The following is a 20,635-nucleotide window of genomic DNA, read 5'->3' as shown; positions in this document are numbered from 1 at the left end:
TTAAAAAAAAAAAAATTAAAATCAATGTGGTATCATAATAACTGCTATTTCACTAGCATGAAACAACATAAAATGTAATTATTTTCAAAAAACATATCAGAGACCTTAGTGGCCTACAGGCTTTTCTGCTTTCGAGATTGCTGGGATTTAAACTGTCATGAGAAATTCTGAACTGGCTTACATTTTTGAAACACAGGAACTGACAGTCATAAGGCCAAACATACCCTTAATAATCGATTCAGCCGCATACAGATCTCGTTTGTAGGTCACCTAAAGGACAGATAAACTTCATTAGACTTAACAGAGCAGGAAGGAATGTGCAGGCAATAAAATAATGCCCCCAGGGAAATTCTTGATTTTTCAGAAGCTATAAACATGTAATACTGACATTTTCTCAATGAGAAAAGCATCAGCAAATTCACATAAAATATATTCTATTTCTACAAATGGCTGATTTGTTTTTAAATCTTTGAATAAATTAAGATATTATGTGGCAGTGGTTACTGAAATCTTAATGTAACTCAAGTATTATACTTAAAGAAAATGTGGCAGCATTTAAACAACAGTGTTAACATGACTGCATAAAAATTAGGCTTTATACTAGAAAAAAAAAAAAAAAGGTAGGGCAGAAGTTTCCGTATAACAAAAAAAGTCACCAAGTTGCATTATTAGCTGAAATAATTCTGAAAGGTCAATTTATGTCAAGAGGGACTTTCTTCTGAATAACATATATCTATATGTACCTAGGTAAGATTCACCTTGTAAGATTTTTATTAAAATGTCAATAAAATAAAAAGAGCCTATAGGGTACCACTATGTGCCTAAGAACACTGATGATCTTTCCTTAAAAATATGCAGCCTCCTTCTAATTGTAATCTGTTCCTTGTAATGTATGTGTCTGTCCTATGGCAGATACTTCACAGACCCCCATCCAGTGAGCTCAGGTACAGAACATGTAAGTGCACTGTGTTGCAGAATTCTATATCACAGAGCTGAAATACATAGTAAATAATGACACAGTATTAATAAGCTTTTATTAGGTCCTAGAAACTACACTCAAGTACCTAGGTATTTATGATGTAAGTGTTCTAAAAACCCATTTTGAGAAATTCCCACTATATTATTACCTCACCATGCCTAAACTCAGCTGAAATAGCACACAGAAGCAGAATCAAACAAAATAGAGAAAAACTGAGCTGAACTAGGTGAGTGCCAGGTGTTGGGATGGAATTTCACCTGTACAGGTGAAAGGTACAGAACCTTTCCTCTTCTTCAGGTGGCCCCTGAGGCTCCAGTGAGCACAGTCTGAAAACCAGCAAATTAGAGGATTGAAGTTCTTTCTCATCACTACAGGACTGATTTTTTTAAGTAATTTTTCATTATAGAGTATTGTGCAAGGTCAAAGGAAGCCTACTGATTATGCTAACAGAACAAAAGGAACTTCAACACTCATTATCAGGCTGTTGGTTTTTTTAATTAAAATAAGGACAAACCATATTGTTGTAAAAGTTAGACGGAAAAAATGAATAACCCATCAATTGAGAATTACCACATTTTCCAGTCATACTGCTTTTGACGTATGTTAATTATGTAGGAAAAAAATAAGGCTAAAAGTACATCAAAAGTCACTGGTTTGGGTTGGCATGTGCTTGTTTAAGAGATACTATATAGCATTTCACATTTTAATAGATTGGTTGAATTGCCTGAACAACTTTTTATCTGTGTTACCAAGTTAGCTGCTACTTTATTTCTGAATGGTAAGGTATAGTTTTGGTCTAGGATTTACCTGCCAGGATAAAGGAACAGCAGAGGAATCTATTTTGGATAGAAGTGTAGTAGCCCACTTCACTAAACAAAGTTTCTGTACAAATCTAGTAGTTAGCTAATCTAGAGGATAAACACTTCAATTTCATAGACACGGTAAGGTAATAATATGGTGGGAATTTCTCATTCCTATCACGTCTACATGTTGTTCTTTCTGTGTTGAGACAGAAAATAGTTTTAAAAAAATCTTTCAGACACAGCCAGCTGGCCACTATCTTCAATAACTTTAGATGATACATAATGTTCTCCCATCTCTCCCTTCACAATAAATAGGCAAAACCTACATTTCAAAGATAACAGAATCTTTATTAGGTATAGATTTTTCAGAATTTATATCCTTACCAATCATATACGTGTAGAAAATATTCTTTTCTGGACACTTATATAAAATGCTGGATAGCTATATAAAAATATCTGAAGAGAAACAATTTCACCATATTGTGTTTTTGAAGTTACAAAAACCAAATAGAGACTATTTTGTTTCTTTGGTTTTTAAACAGATGCTGAAATACTTGGACCTAAAAAAAAAAGTGTATTCCCCAACAAAAGGAATCCTCAAAAGTCATTCATTCCAATAACATTGTAATTATACAAAAACTCCAGAAACTCCTAAAAAAACACATTCAGACAATGGAACACAGTGGTTATATTTCTTCAGTAACTGGTTATCAACCTTGTATGGCTTAAAGACAGTTTTGACATTTAGAAACAAGACGTCTGTTCAATTAAGCCTGTACAGTGTAGTAAGAGACCAAGCTAATTAAAAGTATATGGGGTCAAAAATATGGTACAACTCTAAATTAAATGGACTCAAGTTGTTACGCAGACTAGATGAAATCTCATCAAAATGAGAGTGTTTACTTGGGCCTGTCAAAGCAAGATTACTCCAGGGAAGCATGACAGCTGATCCCTACTCCCAGAACCAGTTCTGTACTCGTCAGTGCTCATTACCCTGCGGGGGAGTGGGGTACTGTGGTCATTTTCTACCCTGCATGGTATTTGAAAGAAAAAAATACTGATATTATCTCTAGACCCCAGAAGAGCTAGCACAGGAAGGTGACATCAAGCCAGAATGTTTCCTTTTTAGTTTTACCAAAACATATTTATAAAATACAAAATACAGACCAGCTTGGCCAACACAGTGAGACCCTGTCTCTACTAAAAATACAAAAATCAGCCATGTATGGTGGCATGCACCTATAGTCCTAGCTATTTAGGAGGCTGAGGCAGAAGAATCACTTGAACCCAGGAGGCAGAGGTTGCAGTGAGCCGAGATCTTGCCACTGCACTCCAGCCTGGGCGACAGAGCAAGACTCCATCTCAAAAACATAAATTAATTAAATAAAATAAAATACAAAATAATCTTCTTGGGATTTCTGGTGGCAACTGAAATTCTACTACTGAAATTCTAGTACCACATGCATTCCTCAGAAATTTCAAGTCACTCTTTAAAGCAGTGCGAAGTGAACTCCCTGACTTTTGAGGGGAAAGGGAAGGTATACTGCTCCATGTTTCAGAATCCTCCTTTGCTTTGCGTTGTTCCATGGTAATAAAATGCCTCAACTATGTCCAAATGTGTATTTTACTGTCAGATTTTGAATCGTGTTTCAAGTACATGGCCATGCCATCTGAGTCCAGCATCTTTGGAGATAGTGTAGAGTTAGGACACTAATTTCAAAGCATAAACTCCACTGTTGTGTAAAACAAATACTCTCGTCATACAAAATAAGATTACAAAATTAAAGTAAAAGCCTAATGACAAATCTTACAATGTTATCAAAAGGGATTAAATAATTAGCTATGAAAATACCAAAAAGAGAAGTCAAAGATGAGACAAGAGGCAGAAAGAGAAAATAGGGACCCTGAAAAAAAACTGCAATATTTGCATTCTAGTATCACCTAACAGGAAAAAAAAAATGTGATACTAAAAAACAAACAAACAAAAAACCCTCATAACGTCTATCTGTAAGACATTTTCCCCAATCCAGAGCATGACAGGCCTTTTAGGGTCCAAGCTCCCTTTGAAGCATGGCATTATTCCAATCTCATTCATAAGAGTAAAGTTCTCTACTTCCATTCCAGGTCGAAAGTGATGCTATGATGCTGATTTCTAGGGGACCTCGCCCTTCGGCATGTGTTTCCCAGGCCTGCTACAGTGAATTACTACAAATTGGCAGGCTTCAAACAACAGAAATTTGGCTGGGCGCAGTGGCTCACGCCTGTAACCCCAGCACTTCGGGAGGCTGAGATGGGTGGATCACAAGGTCAGGAGATCAAGACCATCCTGGCCAACATGGTGAAACCCCGTCTCTACTAAAAATACAAAAATTAGCTAGGCGTGGTGGTGCGTACCTGTAGTCCCAGCTACTCGGGAGCCTGAGGCAAGGGAATCGCTTGAACAAGAGAGTCAGAGGTTGCAGTGAGCCAAGATTGTGCCACTGCACTCCAGCCTGGTGACAGAGCAAGACTCAGTCTAAAAACAAACCAACAAACAAAAAACAGAAATATTTATATTCTCTCACGGTCTGGAGATTAGACATCTCAAATCAAGATACAAGTAGGACCCTCTGAAGGCTTTTGGGAAGAATCCTTTCCAGCCTCTTCCTAGCTTCCAGTGATGGCTGGCAACCCCTGGCTTGCAGACGCATCACTCCAATATCCACCTCCATTATCACATGGCCTTCTCCCTATATCTGTGTCTCTTCTATTCTTGTACAGATATTAGTCATGTTGGCTTTAGGGCCTACACTACTCCAGCAGGACCTCATCTTAACTTGATTATATCTGCAAAGACACTATTTCAAAATAAGGTCACATTCACAGGTGCCACAGATTAGGACTTGAACACACCTTTTTAGGGAATAGTTGAACCCATAACAACATCCCTAAAAAGAGACTCACCATTGGAACCAAGAGAAGCACTGCGTGGAAAGGCCAATCAGGTTACCATGCACTAATATTTGTTGCACATAAAAGGGGAGCAGAGCATCAAGACATACCTGAGGACTAACACTCTTGCTGGAAAGAACAGAGAAATATGAACACCCCACCAAAAAGAAAACACTGAAGACGGAATGTAACATTCAGAGAGAAATGTGCTGCTTCCCTTTCATCCACAGATCTCAATAGTGCTTTACAAAGGTGATGAAGGCTCTGAACACGCACAAGAGGTAAATAATCATAGCCCCAAAGATGTCAACAGTGAGACGAGGGATTATTGACATGTCAGTAGCAATAAGACGCCTTAGAGTTTCCACATTTTTTCTTCGTCTTCAAATTAGGCCTGCCAGACAGCCAAAGGAGTTCCAAAGAAATGTGGGTCAGGATCTTTAATGAAGCATCTAATTGGTAATTGCCAAAAATCCTCATAATTAATATCACTGAGCCATATATAGAAAAGAATGAATAAAACGTTTGCCTGCTGGTTGTCATCAACCCAGCAGGCAGGCATTTTAGGTTGTCCTTAAATGAAGAGTAATACTGCATGAATTTTCTCTACCGCATAAATTTTCTCTACCAGGCAATAATTCAAACATGTCAATATTTTGGAGTCTTAGAATTCAACATTTTAAATATTTAAGATTATCCTAAGACAATCTTAGCATGCAGTGAGGCTGATCACGTTGCTGTGCAAAATAACTGATCAACTTATAGGGCTTTCTGTTTTAAAAATCAGTAAGGAAATATGCTTATAGACTCAATTAGAATGAATCTTTACTAATCAGATTTTGATGGCTGTTTCATAAAGATTTCCAAAGACTACAAGCAATATTTCAAAAGCAGCAGTATGTATTTCAAGATTATGAAATAATCTTATTTCCAAATGTACTTATTTCTTATTTCCAGACTCTTATTTCCAAATGTCCTGTTCAATTCAACTAATGAAACAAAGAACACACTCTAAACCATCCCTGGCCTTGATAAGAAGCTGCAGTATGATAGTGCCATTATCTTGTTTGCAATAAATACTCTATTCCCTCCAAAAGAGGTTAGGCCAGGCGTGGTGGCTCACACCTGTAATCCCAGTACTTTGGGAGGCCGAAGCGGGCAGATAGCCTGAGGTCAGGAGTTCAAGACTAGGCTGGCCACCATGGTGAAACCCCATCTCTACTAAAAATACAAAAATTAGCCAGGTGTGGTGGTAGGAACCTATAATCCCAGCTACTTGGGACGCTGAGACAGGAGAATCGCTTGAAATCAGGAGGTGGAGGTTGCAATGAAGTGAGACAGCACCATTGCCCTCCAGTCTGGGCAAGAAGAGTGAAACTCTATTAAAAAAAAAAAAAAAAAAAGAAAGAAAGAAAGAAACAAAAAAAAAAAAAAAAAAAGTAAGTTAGCCATTAAAGGAGCTGGGCCCTGCCACAGGAAACAGTCTAATTCCTCACAGTGGGAAAGAGAGTGGATCCAGCCACTACCCCCACTAGGTCAGAACTGTTGCAGATATCCTTTTAACCCAGTTAAGTTGGAGCAACCACCCAGGGCCTGAAAGGAAATGTTGATACTGCAGGCAAGGGTGTAGCTTTAATCCAACTGAGTGAAGGGAAAAAAAAAAGACTATTGATATGGTTTGGATCTGTGTCCCTGCCCAAATCTCATGTGGAATTGTTGTAATCTCTAACAATGCAGGTAAGACCTGATGGGAGTGATTGGATCATGGGGGGCAGATTTCCGCCTTGAAGCTGTTCTGCAAGTGAGTGAGACCTCAAAGTGTCTTACTCCTCCTTTGCCTTCTGCCATGATTGGAAGCCTCCTGAGACCTCCCCAGAAGCAGAAGCTGCTATGCTTCCTGTACTGCCTGCAGAACCATGAGCCAATTAAACCTCTTTCCTTTATAAATTACTCAATCTCAGGTATTTCTTTATATCAATGTGAGAACAGACTAATAAAACTATCTACAGAGAGGAAGAAAAAGAAAAAAGTGAATAAACCAATCACAGGTTAAAATGAGATGTGTCTGAGTAACTTATCTCCAAGTGAATTTTCTTGAAGCCAAGCAATAGAAGGGATACTACACATTGATGATTCAATAAACCCGTGAGATTCCCTTAACTCCCACTCAATGCACTACTGGTTTTAAATGTACACCCACACAAACACATAAAAGCACAGAAAAGAACCCAAGCAAGGCATCATCCCTCTTACCTTCCAGAGGTCTGGTGATCCTTCTACGAGTTTGGCTTTAGTGCGACAGTATTTTAGGGCCAATTGCAAACACTCAGTTCCAAATTCCAAGTCATAGTCAGTACACTGGTGTAGAAACAACAACAACAACAAAAAATTAAGCTAAAACACGATTTTAAGTAAAACTAAGGCTTTTATTTCATAATCAATTGCAAACAAAGGAAGAGCCTAGAGGGCTCAAACTATTTAATCAGCTACTGATAGAGTTATAACATCCCCATTAGCTAAAAACAAAACAGTGAATAGGAATACTGCAATCATCACATGAAGCAAAACAAATAGTGAATAGGAATAGTGCAATCATATGAGTTTTGAGATTCCTCAGTAGTTCTAGGTGTAAAATAAATGTAAAACTTGGTTTCCTGTGCTTATAAGTTACCTTTCCAAACATGTTTATAAAATGCCTGAAGGTATAGCTGAGGATTATCATAACTGTTGATAAATATGTATCTACAAAATCTTAATCTCATATCTTGTATTTATATCAGGTCATTTGCAGGTCACAGTTCTCTTGTTTTAATAATTAAAATATCAATATCTTTTAATTATTTACATTTTGTTTATAAACATGGAACATTTAGTCTTTCATTGTGAGAAAAAGTGTAAAGATATAAATTCAGTAAAAATAAAACAATTTTTAGCATTTTAAGCAGAGCCATTAAAATAATCAAGTAATAATCCAATTCAGCTGAACAATACTCAGGGTACCTATCCTGTCTCCAAGTTCTATTTTAAGTACCAGATATATAAAGGTAAATGACACATGTATTAGGCCCTCAAGGAACTCAGGTCTAGAAGGGGAGGCTGGCATCTAACAAACAGTTTGTAACAGAATCTGATAGATGCAGCACTAGAAGAATGTCTAGAGGTAGACATTTTATCCATTCTCAGTGGATAAAATACTTAATTCTATGTGAGGGCATCAGGAAGGCCTATCAGAGAAAATGGCTTGATCTCCAACAGTAGAATAAAGTTGAATGAGGGGGATTATGTTTAAATCAAAAGGTGCCATGCAAAGTTATGGAGGTTTGAGACATTTGGTAGACTAATTTTTTTTTTTTTTTTTTTTTGAGACAGACTCTTGCTCTGTCGCACAGACTGGATCCACCATGCCCAGCCAAGACTTATTTTAGAAAGCATATCCATGTAAGGATTGCAGGAAGGCAACAAATATGAACATGGCATCAAGCACCCCTTGCCAAAGCTGTTTTATTACACTGAAGGTTACAAAATTCTAACTGTAGTGATTTGTAAAATTAGTGAACAAAATATAACCAGATATGCATAGAGTCTTAATTTGACCACAAGAGTCCCAGTTTATACCTTCTATTTTTATATATTCTACACAAAACAACATACATGTATGTATCCTTAAAAGACTACTATGAACAGTAGTTATATTCAAATAAGTTGTGATGAGTGTTGGTAAACCTTTGTTTTGTACTTCCAACATCCGTACCACATGTAGTTGTTTGTGATTGAGATGTATGTACAATAAACGAAGTCCTCTCTAACATATGGTTAAATCTTAAAAATGACTAGCAATAACATTGACTCTTTCTGAGTCACTCCAGAGGGGCAAAATATCAAACACATCCCTGGATTGCCTTAAAAGTACTCACACGTGCCATATTGAGAGGAGTCCATAGAAACAGGTACTTCCTATCTCAGGTAGTGGTATGAAACATACTTGATGCTGTGTTCCCACCCACAGTGCCACCAGGCACTGTCCTAGCCAAGAGTGCAAAAGCCTGCAAATTGCATGATGCCTTTAGGATTCCAGTCACCAGTGTCAAAGGGAAACATGGACAATTATAGGTTAGGTACATTTGAAATATATACAGAAAATGGAGGCTGGGCAGTCTTAGACTAGTCTGAATTTGTTATTAAATAGGCTAATACTACAACTGAGATTTTCATATTTTTTGTAAGAAAATCTTTCTTAGCAGTCAGTTCAAAAAATGTATGCTTGGCTGGGCACGATGGTACACGCCTGTAATCCCAGCACTTTGGGAGACCAAGGCAGGTGGATCACCTAAGGTCAGGAGTTCGAGACCAGGCTGGCCAACATGGTGAAACCTCGTCTCTACTAAAAATACAAAAATTAGCCGGGCATGGTGGCAGATGCCGGTAATTCAAGTTACTCGGGAGGCTGAGGCAAGAGAATTGCCTGAATACAGGAGGCAGAGGTTGCACTGAGCAGAGATCGCAGCATTGCACTCCTAGGTGACAAGAGCAAAATTCCATCTCAAAAAAAAGAAAAAAGTATACTTAGTAAAAAATTAAAGTCTAAACATTTTAATCAGGACTACTGATGACTTTTTTTTGAGACAGGCTCTCACTCTGTCACTCAGGCTAGAGTGGAGTGATATGAACACAGCTCACTGCAGCCTTTATCTCCTGGCCTCAAGCAATCCTCCTACCTCAGCCTCCCAAGAAGCTGAGTACACAAGTTCATGTTACCATGTCTGGCTAATAATTTTTTATTTTTTCTAGATAGAAGATCTTATTATGTTACACAAGTTGGTCTCAAATTCCTGGGTTCAAACACTCCTCCTGCCTAGGCCTCCCAAAGTGCTGGGATTACAGGAGTGAGCCACTGCACCCAACCTGGGTTTCTACTTTTGTCTAGGATATAGAAAACTGCAAAAAGTAGTGCTCATATCTGAACAAAAGAAAATGCAAAAATAAACTATAAAAGTATAATCTTTTCTTCAACCCTTCAGAGCTGAAGTCACAGGACAACCTAGGAGCCTTAAACCTAAGAAAGACATGTCTCCCCACCCTGAAGGGAGAGAAGATGCGATTAGCAGCGCACCTAAGTCAGAGCACAAGAGGAAGAGACATTGGGTGCCATGCAGTCAGGTAAGAAGAAGAAAGCTAAAAACTTCAAAAATTGGTAAAGATCAAACGGAAGCTACTGAAAGAATATAAAACCTCTGGGACGCACAGTCACAAAAGGAGTTCATAAACACATGCAGGCTCCTCTCTTGTGATCTCCTATTGGGTGCCCATAACTAATATTATTTGAAGGAGACTGTCATTAGATGTATATTCTAAACTCAAGTCAATTGCTAAATAAAATTTCAGTTTAAAAAAATCAATAGTGTTGATAAAATGAAATCATAAAACATGGTAAATTAATCCAAAGGCCAACAGAAAAGTGAGAAAAAGAACAGGTGGAACAAATACAAAGCAACTAGCAAGATTATTTTAGACAAGAAAGTTAATGAATGAGAGAGGGTATTGCACAAAATGTTTTGACATTTGTGATTCACCATGGGGAGGATTATAGTTATAATGATATCATTGATCACATGAGAAACACACATGCAAACATACAGACACTGAAAACCATCTGCCTCCCCAAACTTGGCCCCCCCAAAATAGTGTCTGACAGCCTTCTGCCAAGGCAAAAGCCCTAAGGACACTTATCAGAGATCCCCCAAAAAGCAAGTCCAATCAAGTTATGTTACAGAGAAACGCACAGTCAACACACCCCAAGCAGAAAACTCACCAAGTCTAACCAGTCCCCAGTTAAACATGAGCAGAAAACCCATATTAAACTGTCATCCAAGGAAAGACTGTAACATGAAAGACCAAAATGGCAAAAAAAAAAAGCACTTGAGAATTTCAAAACAGTAATTTTTAAAAAACTATTAATAGATCTAGGAAGATAAAGAATTTGAAATCAAGCGACAGAGTAACATTTAAAAAGGCGGAAAAGGAAAGAGTCGTATGACTCATCGACAAAGTCAAATATCTAAATAAAAATATCAAAATTTCAGGAAAAACAGAAAAAGATAGACAAAAACAACTAAATAATTCAAGATATTCCAAAGATCAAAAACATTGAATTTCCAGATTAAGAGAAATTATAGAGTATGGAAGCTAATGGGTGAGGTGAAAGTATGCCAAACCCACTTAACAAAAATTATCTTACAAACAAGCTGTAATCTAAATGAGTTGGGACTTCATAGAAACAATAAAACTTAGAACAAAGAAGCAAATTATTCACAATTCTTGGGGTAATGATTTTAAACATAGAATTCTACTCCCAGGAGAGCTATGAAGTTTGAGGGCAGAATATGAACTTTTCCTCACATTCAAAGTATCAAAGGAATTTTATTACCCATGCGTTGTTTTCTTTCCTACACTTTTTAAGACTTTAAATATTAGATTCATAGCAAAATGGAGCAAAAGATAAAGATTTCCATATACCCTCAAGCCCCCACATACACACGACCTCTCCTGCTATTGAAACCTTGTAAACACAGTGGTATGTGTATTAGCATCAATAAACCTACATTGACACATCATTATCATTCAAAGCCCATAATTTACATTATGACCCATACATGGTATTATACATTCTATGAGTTTTCACAAGTGTACAGTGATATACATCCATCACTGTAGTTATCATAGAGTAGATTCACTGTAGTGAAATTTCTGTGTACCATCTATACATACCTCCTGCCCCCAACCCCGTGCAACCACTCATCCTTTTAATGCCTCCATAGTTTGTCTTTTCCAGAAATACATAGCTACAATCATAGAATATTTAGCTGTTTTACATTGGATTCTTTCACACCAAAATATGCATTTAAATTCCCTTTTGGTGATTTTATAGCTAATTTCTTTTTAGGAGTGAATAATATTTCATCATCTTGATGTACCATACTTTGTTTATCCCCTCACCTAAGCTATTTATGTTGGTTCCAGTTTTGGCAATTATGACTAAAGTTGCTATAAACATTCACGTGCAGGGTTTTAATGTGGACATAACTCATTTGGGTCTTATGGTAAAGAGTATTTTTATTTTTATTTTTTAGGCGGACTCTCGCTCTGTCACCCAGGCTGGAGTGCAGTGGCCGGATCTCAGCTCACTGCAAGCTCCGCCTCCCGGATTTATGCCATTCTCCTGCCTCAGCCTCCCGAGTAGCTGGGACTACAGGCGCCCGCCACCTCGCCCTGCTAGTTTTTGTATTTTTAGTAGAGACGAGGTTTCACCATGTTAGCCAGGATGGTCTCGATTTCCTGACCTCGTGATCCGCCCGTCTCGGCCTCCCAAAGTGCTGGGATTACAGGAAGAGTATGTTTTGTAAGATGCTGCCAAACTGTCTTTTAAAGTGACTGTACTTTACATTTGCATTTTAAGTTTTACATTTAGGTCTGATCCATTTTGAATTAATGGTTGCAGCAGGTTGAAAGTGTGTCCCTAGATTTATTTTTGGCATGTGGTTGTCTAGTTGTTCCAACAACATTTGGTTGAAAAGGCAGCAAATCTTTGCTATATTGTATTGTCTTTGTTTTTCTGCCAAAGACCAATTGATTACATTTATGTGATTCTATTTCTGGGGTCTTTATTTCATTCCATTGATCCATTTATCTATTCTTTAAGCCAATACCACACAGCCACAGTTTCTGCAACTTTATAGTAACTCTTCAAGTCAGGTAGCATCAGTTCTCCAACTTCATTCTTTGCTTTCAATATTGTGTTAGCTATTTTAGGTCTTGTGCCTCTTCAGATAAACTTTAGAATAAGTTTATCAATACTCCAAAATACCTTGCTGACATTTTGATTGGGATTGCATCAAATTTGTAGATCACAATGGGGAGAATTTATATCTTGACAACTTTGAGTCTTCCTATCCACAAACATGGGACACCTCTCCATTTAAGTAGTTCTTTGAAGTCTTTCAGAGTTTTGCAGTTTTCCTCAAAAAGGTTTTGTACATTTTGTGAGATTTATGCCCAAGTATCATTTTGGGGGTTGCTAATGTAAAGAGTAATTTATTTCTATTTTCAAACTACACATGTTCATGCTGGTACAAACAAAAACAATGCGCTTTTATTAGCCTCATAGCCTGCAACTTTTGGGCTTTTATTAGCCTCATAGCCTGCAAGTTTTCTATTACTGTCCACTAATTCCATAACTTCTGTCAATGTTTTCAGATTTTCCACACAGACAATCATGTCATCTGTGAAAAATGATTTCTTCCTTCGCAATCACAATACTTAATTCATTTCCTTCTTTTATTAGCTAGAAATTCCAGGACAGTGTTGAAAAAGAGCACTGAGAAGGCATATCCTTGCCTTGTTCTTGATCTTACCAGGAAAGCTCCTGATTTTCTCACCATTAATAATGTTAGTTGCAGGTGTTCTGTGGGTATTTTTTTAAATCAAGAAAGATCTCTATTTCTCATTTTCAGAAATTTATCATAAATGAGTGTTGTATTATGTCAAATGCTTTTTCTGTATCCATTAATATGATCATGTGATTTTTCTCTTTCTGCATGTTGATGTGAGGAAATACATTAGATTTTGAATTTTGAACCAGTCTTGTGTGTATCTGAGATAAATCCCAGTCAGTTGTGGGGTTTTGCTTTTGTACATTGTTGAATTCAGTTTGGTGATATTTTGATTAGGACCATGACATCTCTACATTGATGAGAAAGATTGACCATAGTTTCCTTGTAACATCTTTTTTGTATGGTTTATTGAATTAGGGTAATTCTGGTATCATAGAACGAGTTAAGGAAGTATTCCCTTTGCTTCTATCTTCTGGAGAAACTGTAGAGAGTTGGTATAATTTCTTTCTTAAAAGTTTGGTAGAAATTACCAGTGAACCCGCCTAAGTCTAGTACTTTATATATTAGATTGTTAATTATTGACTCAATGTATTTAACAGATGCTGCCTTAAGATTTCCTAATTCTTCCTATATGATTTTGGGCTATTGTGTCCTTCAATGAACTGGTCCATTTCACCTAAGTTACTAAGTTTTTAGGCACAGAGTTGTTCATTATACTGCTTTATTATCCTTTTAAAGTTCATGGGATCTGTAGTAATGTCCACATTTCCATTTCTGATGTTAATTTGTGTATTCTTTCTTAGCTTGGCTGATCTATTTCATCTTGTCAAAGAACCAGATTTTGGTCTGGTAGATATTTCTCTACTGACTTCCTATTATCAATTTCATCTATTTCTGCTCCAATTTTTATTTGCTTTCTTCTGCTTAATCTGCTCTTCTTCATTCTAGTTTCCTAAAATGGAAGCCTACATGATTGATTTTAGGTCTTTCTTTTTTAACATATGCATTCAATGCTATCATTTTTCCTTTAAGCACTGTCCTTGCTGCATTCCAAAATTTTGGTGCATTCCATTTTATTTAGTTCGAAATATAGTTCTGAGATTTCTTTTTTACATATGTTATTTAAGAGTGTGTTGTTTAGTCTCCGAGTATTTTTGGATTTTCCAGGTACCTTTGTTATTGATTTCTAGTTTAATTTCATTGAAGTCTGAGAATAGGGCTTGTGTTATTTCTGCTCTTTTAACTTTGTTAAGGTGTGTTTTATGGCCCAAAAAGTGGTCTATCTTGTTGAATGTTCCACCTGAGCATGAGAATAATATGTAATCTGCTGTTTGTGAATGATGTAACTAGATGTCAATTTTACTCAGTTGATTGATAGTGTCACTGGGGTCAAGTATGTCTTTAACCAAGATCTGTCCATTTACCTTTCTCTTCTTGCAATTCTATTAGTTTTTGCCTCACATATAAGGATGGTCTATTGTTAGATGAATACACATTAAGCATTGTTCTATGTCCTTGGAAGAGTGACCCTTCTATCATTATGTAATGCCCCTTTAGTAAATGTCCTAGATTTTGCAATATACTTTTACAACTAATCTGTGACCACTTTCCAATAATGGTGTGCCACTTGGTGAATAGGGCAAGTGTCTTATAAAATAATCCTAATTACTTCCTCCCATCCCTTATGTCATTGTCATTCATTTCGCTACGTAAGCACACAATCAGATACGTTGTTGCTATTATTGTTTTGAACACACTTACCTGTTAGATTCAGGAAAATAAATTTTACCTTCACTGCCTCCTCAACTGAAGTTTTTCCTTTATGTAGATCCATGTTTCTGACCTACATAAATTTCTGAAGATTTTGAACATTTTTTACAAGGCAGGTCTACTGGCAAAAAAAAATCCATTTTTGTTTGTCTGTGAAAGTCCATTCCTTCTTTACTTTTGAAAAAATAATTTTGCAGGGAACAGAATTCTACGGTGGTAGGTTTCCTCATGCAAACATTTTTTAAATATTTTATTTTCTTCTTGCCTGCATGGCTACTGAAGAGAAGTCAGATGTAATTCTATGGGTAAGGTGTCTATCTTTTCAGTATATTTTTCTTATTTTTTGCTTTTGTGTAGTTTGACTATAATATGCCTAAGTGTAGTTTACTTGGAATTTATACTTGGTGTTCCTGAAGGTTTCTGGATCTTTGGTTTGGTTTCTAACACTGATTTGGAGAAATTTCCAGTCATTGTTACTTCAAATATTGCTTCCATTCCTTTCTTCTTCTGGTATGCTCATTATATGTGTGTTATGTGTTTTATAGTTGCCCATGATTCTTGGATATTCTGTTATTTTTTTCCATCTTTTTCTATTTGCTTTTCAGTTTTGCAAATTTCTGTGAAGATATTTGCAAGTTTAGATAGTCTTTCCTTATTCGTGTCTAGTCTACTGATAAGGCATCAAAGGCATTCTTCATTTTTATGATAGTGTTTCTGATCTCCAGCATTTCTTTTTGGTTCTTTCCATTTCCATCTCTCTGCTTTCACTGCCTACATCTGTTCTTGTTGCTATCTACTTTAACTATTAGAGCCCTTGGCATATTAATCATAGGTGTTTTAAATTCCCAGTTGTGTAATTTCAGTGTTGCCATATCTGGGTCTGGTTCTTATGCTCACTATTTCTTACACTTCATAAATTTTCCTTGATAGCTGGACATGATTACTGGGTAAAAGAAACTAAGGTAAATCGGACCTGTGCTTTCACTTTCTCAGTTCTCCCCCTCTCCCCAGAGGATGACTAGAGTGGGATGGAGTTGAGTGGGAAAGGGTGGGGTTAGGTAGGGGCAATAGTTTAGGCCCTTATAAAACAATTTTTGAGGGTGGGCCTCCTCGTTAAGAACAGAATGCTCTAGCATTTTTCACAATGGTTGTTTCCCTTCCTCCATAGGAAGCACAATAAGATTTTTCTCCAGTACCCATTTTAAGAACCTGGTCAAGCTCCTGGAAGTAAAACTCATAAGACTGTGGGGGCTCCCCTTTGACTGGGTCCTCCTGAAGCTAACTCACACTTGTCTATACTGAATCTCTAGCAATTCTTCAATTGTAATTTAGGTTTTCCTACCTTGTCACTATTTCCCAAGGAGATTTCTGCTCTGGTAAATTGTGATTCTCTGTAGTCACCTGTCTGTCTCTCCAGTTTCAGGGACAGCAATTTGCCCTGTGACCTCACCCCTCTGAAAGATATGAAAAGTTTATTTTTTGGTTGTTCAATATTTTACTTGTAAGATGGAATAACAACTCCTAAGTTCCCTACATGCCAGGCAAGAAACCAGAAGTGCCCCATGCATTCTTTTTCAGGAAACTATAGTATGATATGGTCCTCTATAAAACTGGGAGAGAAAAAAATGAGACAATGACATGGAATACAGATATCCTATATAGAAGAGCAACAAAGGGAATTGCTAGGACAGTGGTGAAGAAAAACCTCAAGATGATTGCTGTGCAGGTGGCAGAATGAGAAACCAGGTAGGAAAGGTTAAGAATGAACAAAAGCTCTCAGAAGAAATGGGTTATCTCTGGGAGACAGAAGAGGATAGGGTTGGCATGAAGACTTTATTTTTGTACCCTTTGTCATGTATATACTATTCTTTTATTAGATCTTGCCCAAAAAAGTTATTGTCATGTTATGTAATGTTTCAGTTGTATGTCCTGTGTAGTAAAACATGTTATATTCCTGAAAAACATGCTTATAAATAAGAGTTATGGTTTTGTTTCTGAACATATATATTTAATATTTCCAACAAATCAGTCTCATGTTCTGGTGACATTTAAGTTACAGATCATTTAAAATTTAAACAACTGGCCAGATGTGGTGTTTCATGCCTGTAATCCCAGCACTTTGAGAGGCTAAGGTGGGATCAGCACTTGAGGCCAGAAGTTCACGACTAGCCTGGGAAACAAAGTGACTCTCTACAAAAAAGGTAAAATATTAGTCATGTGTTGGGGTGTGTACCTATAGTCCAAGCTACTCAGAAGGCTGAGCCAGGAGAACTGCTTGAGCCCAGATGTCCGAGGCTGCAGTGAACCACAGTCACACCTCTGCACTCCAACCTGGGCAATGCAGGGTGAGACACCATCTCTAATAGAAAAATATTAAGTTATTTAAAAATCTAAACACCCATTGTAAAAATAATACCTATGTATTATCGCTATATTATAAAATTTTAGATCTGGCTACCATCATGATAAACACAGGGTATTCGTTTTCTCACAAGCCAATCAGCTTAGTTTTTTCTAATAGCAATTTAAAGGAATGTACAAACTGTACATTACAACTCATAACATGTCCTTAAATAGGATTTGCTTAATAAAAGTGTACATGCATTCTCATGAATATGAGGCACCATTACCAATTGATTATGAGCATGGACACAGAAGTCAAATAGACTTGGGTTCCAACCATGGTGTTGCCATGTAACAAGTTGTCAGACTCTGGACAAGCTATTCAATCTGTCTCTCAGTTTCTTCCACATTGGGGAATGGAAGATAAAAGTTATTATAAAAAACAAACATAACAGCACATCTGATGTACCTGGCATAGTATCTAGTTTATGACAAGTTCTTCATAAAGTCTAAATAATTACTGGTTATAGATGTAAATGGTTAACCCTAAAAACTGAGGTTTAAAAGTCCCCAGATGCTAATCAATAACATCTAACGGTTGTGTAGAGGCGTTCTACTTTCTCTGCAGGGAGATTGAGGGTTGCTCTGACAATATGCACCATCTTCTCCTTCTGCTTTTTCTTATACCTAATGTCCATTTAGAAAAAGGGCGGATTCACTCATGTTGTTAAAAATAGTGGGATTTCCTTCTTTTGTGGCTAAGTAACATTCCAGTGGGTGCACGTGTGATCACATTCTATCTATCCATCAACGGACACAGGGTTTTTGTCCATATCTCGACTACTGTGAACAATGCATCAGTGATGTTTCAATGAATATGGAAGTGAGGCGCTTATTTCATTTCCTTGGGACATATCCATGAGTGAAATTGCTAGATTATATGCTAGTTCTATTTTCAATTGTTTGAGGAACCTCCTCATTGCTTGCTTTAATGGCTATACCAATTTATATCCCCATCAACAGAGAATCAAAGTCCTCTTTTGTCCACACCCTCACCAACACTTGTTATTCCTCTAGTCTTTTTGATAATAATCATTCTAACAACTGTGATTTGACCCTTATCTTCACTTGACCAACTGGTTTCTGTAATCAACCTGGAAAATTGGCTTTACTTCTCTCATGGCTCCTCTGGAATTTTCATTGTCAACACAGTCTCTAACTGGAAGCTCCATCCATCATCTCTCTTCCTTACTCCTAACCGAGCCCTTTTACCTCACTGAGGTGTCCAACCCCATGAAACCTCCAATTGCTCTTGGTTAGAAAACCTATTTTCTTAGACTACTCTTATCAACAAGGAGACTATGGTTAATGGCATGAATAATTTTATTAGTAGCACCCCAACTTCCTTGTCCATCCATTAGATCTTCTTTACAAACCCTAACCACAATAACTCGTAATCTGTTTTATTATCTTAACTTTTGGTTTATGCTTTTATCAGTCACACACGCACATGGTTTAAGACCCAAATATCTCTACAAAGTCAATTATGAAAAAAAGTCCACCCCACTCCCTTCACTCCATTTTGTCCTCCCTGTAGACAATCATTGTTCATTTAACTATTCTAATATGTTTCTCCATATGTAACAGTCAATTTTTGCTGAGTAACAAATATGCACGCACAAAAAGCACAGTGGCATGCAGCAATAAACTTTCACTTCTCACTCACATAGTTGTGACATGGCTGAGGTAACTGTTCCAAGGTGCAGGGCTGTGACAGCTCTGCTCCTTGTGTTTACTCTGCAGTTCAGACCGGAGGGGCAGCAACCAACCACAGTATGCCTTCCTTAAGACAATAAAAGTAGCAAAACAGGGCAAGTTCAACAGCACAATCATCACATCTGGTAAAAATCTCATTTTGAAAGCAAGTCAGGCAACCAAATCAAGGAGAAGGAAAACAAACTTAATTCACCAGGAGGCCACTGCAAGGGCACAAAAGTAGAATACTATTGCTGAAGACTGAACAATTGAGACTATAATTTACCTTTCATTCCATATCTCTAAATCATCACATTCTTGTGATGATGTCTCTTGACTTTTCTGTCTTGGCTATGATCTACAGAAGAATTTTGTCCTTCTTCCAAACTTCACCTCAATATACACTAACACTTCCCATTCCAATTCCCCCTCCTTTAAATATCATAATTTTGGTTAAATCAGTATTGAGTGTTTAAATCAGTGGCTATGTAAACACTACTCATAGCTGAGTCACATACTAGTAAAATTCATTTCCTATACAACTCTGTTTACCTGGAATTATGCCTTATCTTTTGTTTTATGTGGTTTTATGTATGCTTATGACTCATTCAATGCCAAACACTTAGCTATTCATTGAAATCTACTCGCAAGATGTTCAGACACAAGGCACTGCACCAATTTTATATTCCTGAAAAGGTCACCCTTAATGTCCTCTGATCTTATCCAACAGACTTCTTGTCTTCTCTGCCAGTCATTCAGCCATGATCCTAAGAACTCCCTGCATCATCATCTTGGAAAGAGTCTTCATCTCTCTCCCATCATGGATCCCCTAGCTTCTGTATCCCGTGCAATCTGCTTCCTTGATTGACTCATTTTGGAACTCTCATTTTGGAGGGTTGGAACAAATCCTCCAATATCCTTCTGTAGAGTGATTGGGTTAAGGTGTTTATGGGTACCCTCTGAGGTGAGTATTTTTAGGTCTTTCTTCCTGCACTGGGCAGACTGCCCAAAGAAAATTCTTCCAGTCTCCAGCCTGGAAAAAAAAGCCAAGCCACCAAGATAGCAGCTGGCTGAGTGGGAGAAGCAGCCACGGACTTTCCTATTTGGCAGTAAGTAAGCATATGGTTGTTAGTCACTGTTTCTGGCAACACACTCACTCCTTCTACAGCATCCTATGTTCTCCCGGTATAGACAGAGCACTTCATCACTACCTACCTCTGCTAGGGTGGAAAGGAGATTTAGAGATCAGACTGCTTAAACAGCTTTCAGCCAACCCTCCTTATTTTGTCCCCCTTCATTCCATTCCAGAGGTACCTGGTGCTGCTAGGTCCTGGACTTCGAGAATTCTACAGCAGACAGTTTTAATTCCTAGCTTCCCCCAACCATTTGCTTGTAATTTGGCCTTCTCCAAGCTGAATCTGTTAGTACTAATTCACTTGTTTTCCAGCTATTCTTCATGTGTCATTGTCATCTCTCCTATTCTTTTGAGAATTTGCAATTTTTAATTCCTTTCTAGTAGCTTTTTTTTATTATTATTATACTTTAAGTTCTAGGGTACATGTGCATAACGTGCACGTTTGTTACATATGTATACATGTGCCATGTTGGTGTGCTGCACCCATTAACTCGTCATTTACATTAGGTATATCTCCTAATGCTATCCCTCC

The 20,635-nt window shown here is 37.3% G+C and overlaps 1 protein-coding gene across 1 annotated transcript in view; it reads right to left on the bottom strand.

Moving 5' to 3' along the window:
• Positions 1-181: 181 nt before the first annotated feature.
• The window catches only part of ISPD (isoprenoid synthase domain containing), a gene marked incomplete at both ends in the record, with an annotated part of 136,600 nt that continues 116,146 nt past the window's right edge, over positions 182-20,635 (bottom strand). Inside the window, 2 exons of the mRNA XM_011961747.1 lie at positions 182-270; positions 6,967-7,071. Coding sequence (XP_011817137.1) covers positions 182-270; positions 6,967-7,071 — 194 coding nt within the window. The remainder of the gene's footprint in view (positions 271-6,966; positions 7,072-20,635) is intronic.

The sequence above is a fragment of the Colobus angolensis genome, unplaced genomic scaffold, assembly GCF_000951035.1.
Source record: "Colobus angolensis palliatus isolate OR3802 unplaced genomic scaffold, Cang.pa_1.0 Scaffold568, whole genome shotgun sequence".
In the NCBI taxonomy this organism is placed as follows: Eukaryota; Metazoa; Chordata; class Mammalia; order Primates; family Cercopithecidae; genus Colobus; species Colobus angolensis.
Note: the sequence above shows the minus strand (reverse complement) of the source record. Positions and strands in the feature narration are given on the sequence as shown.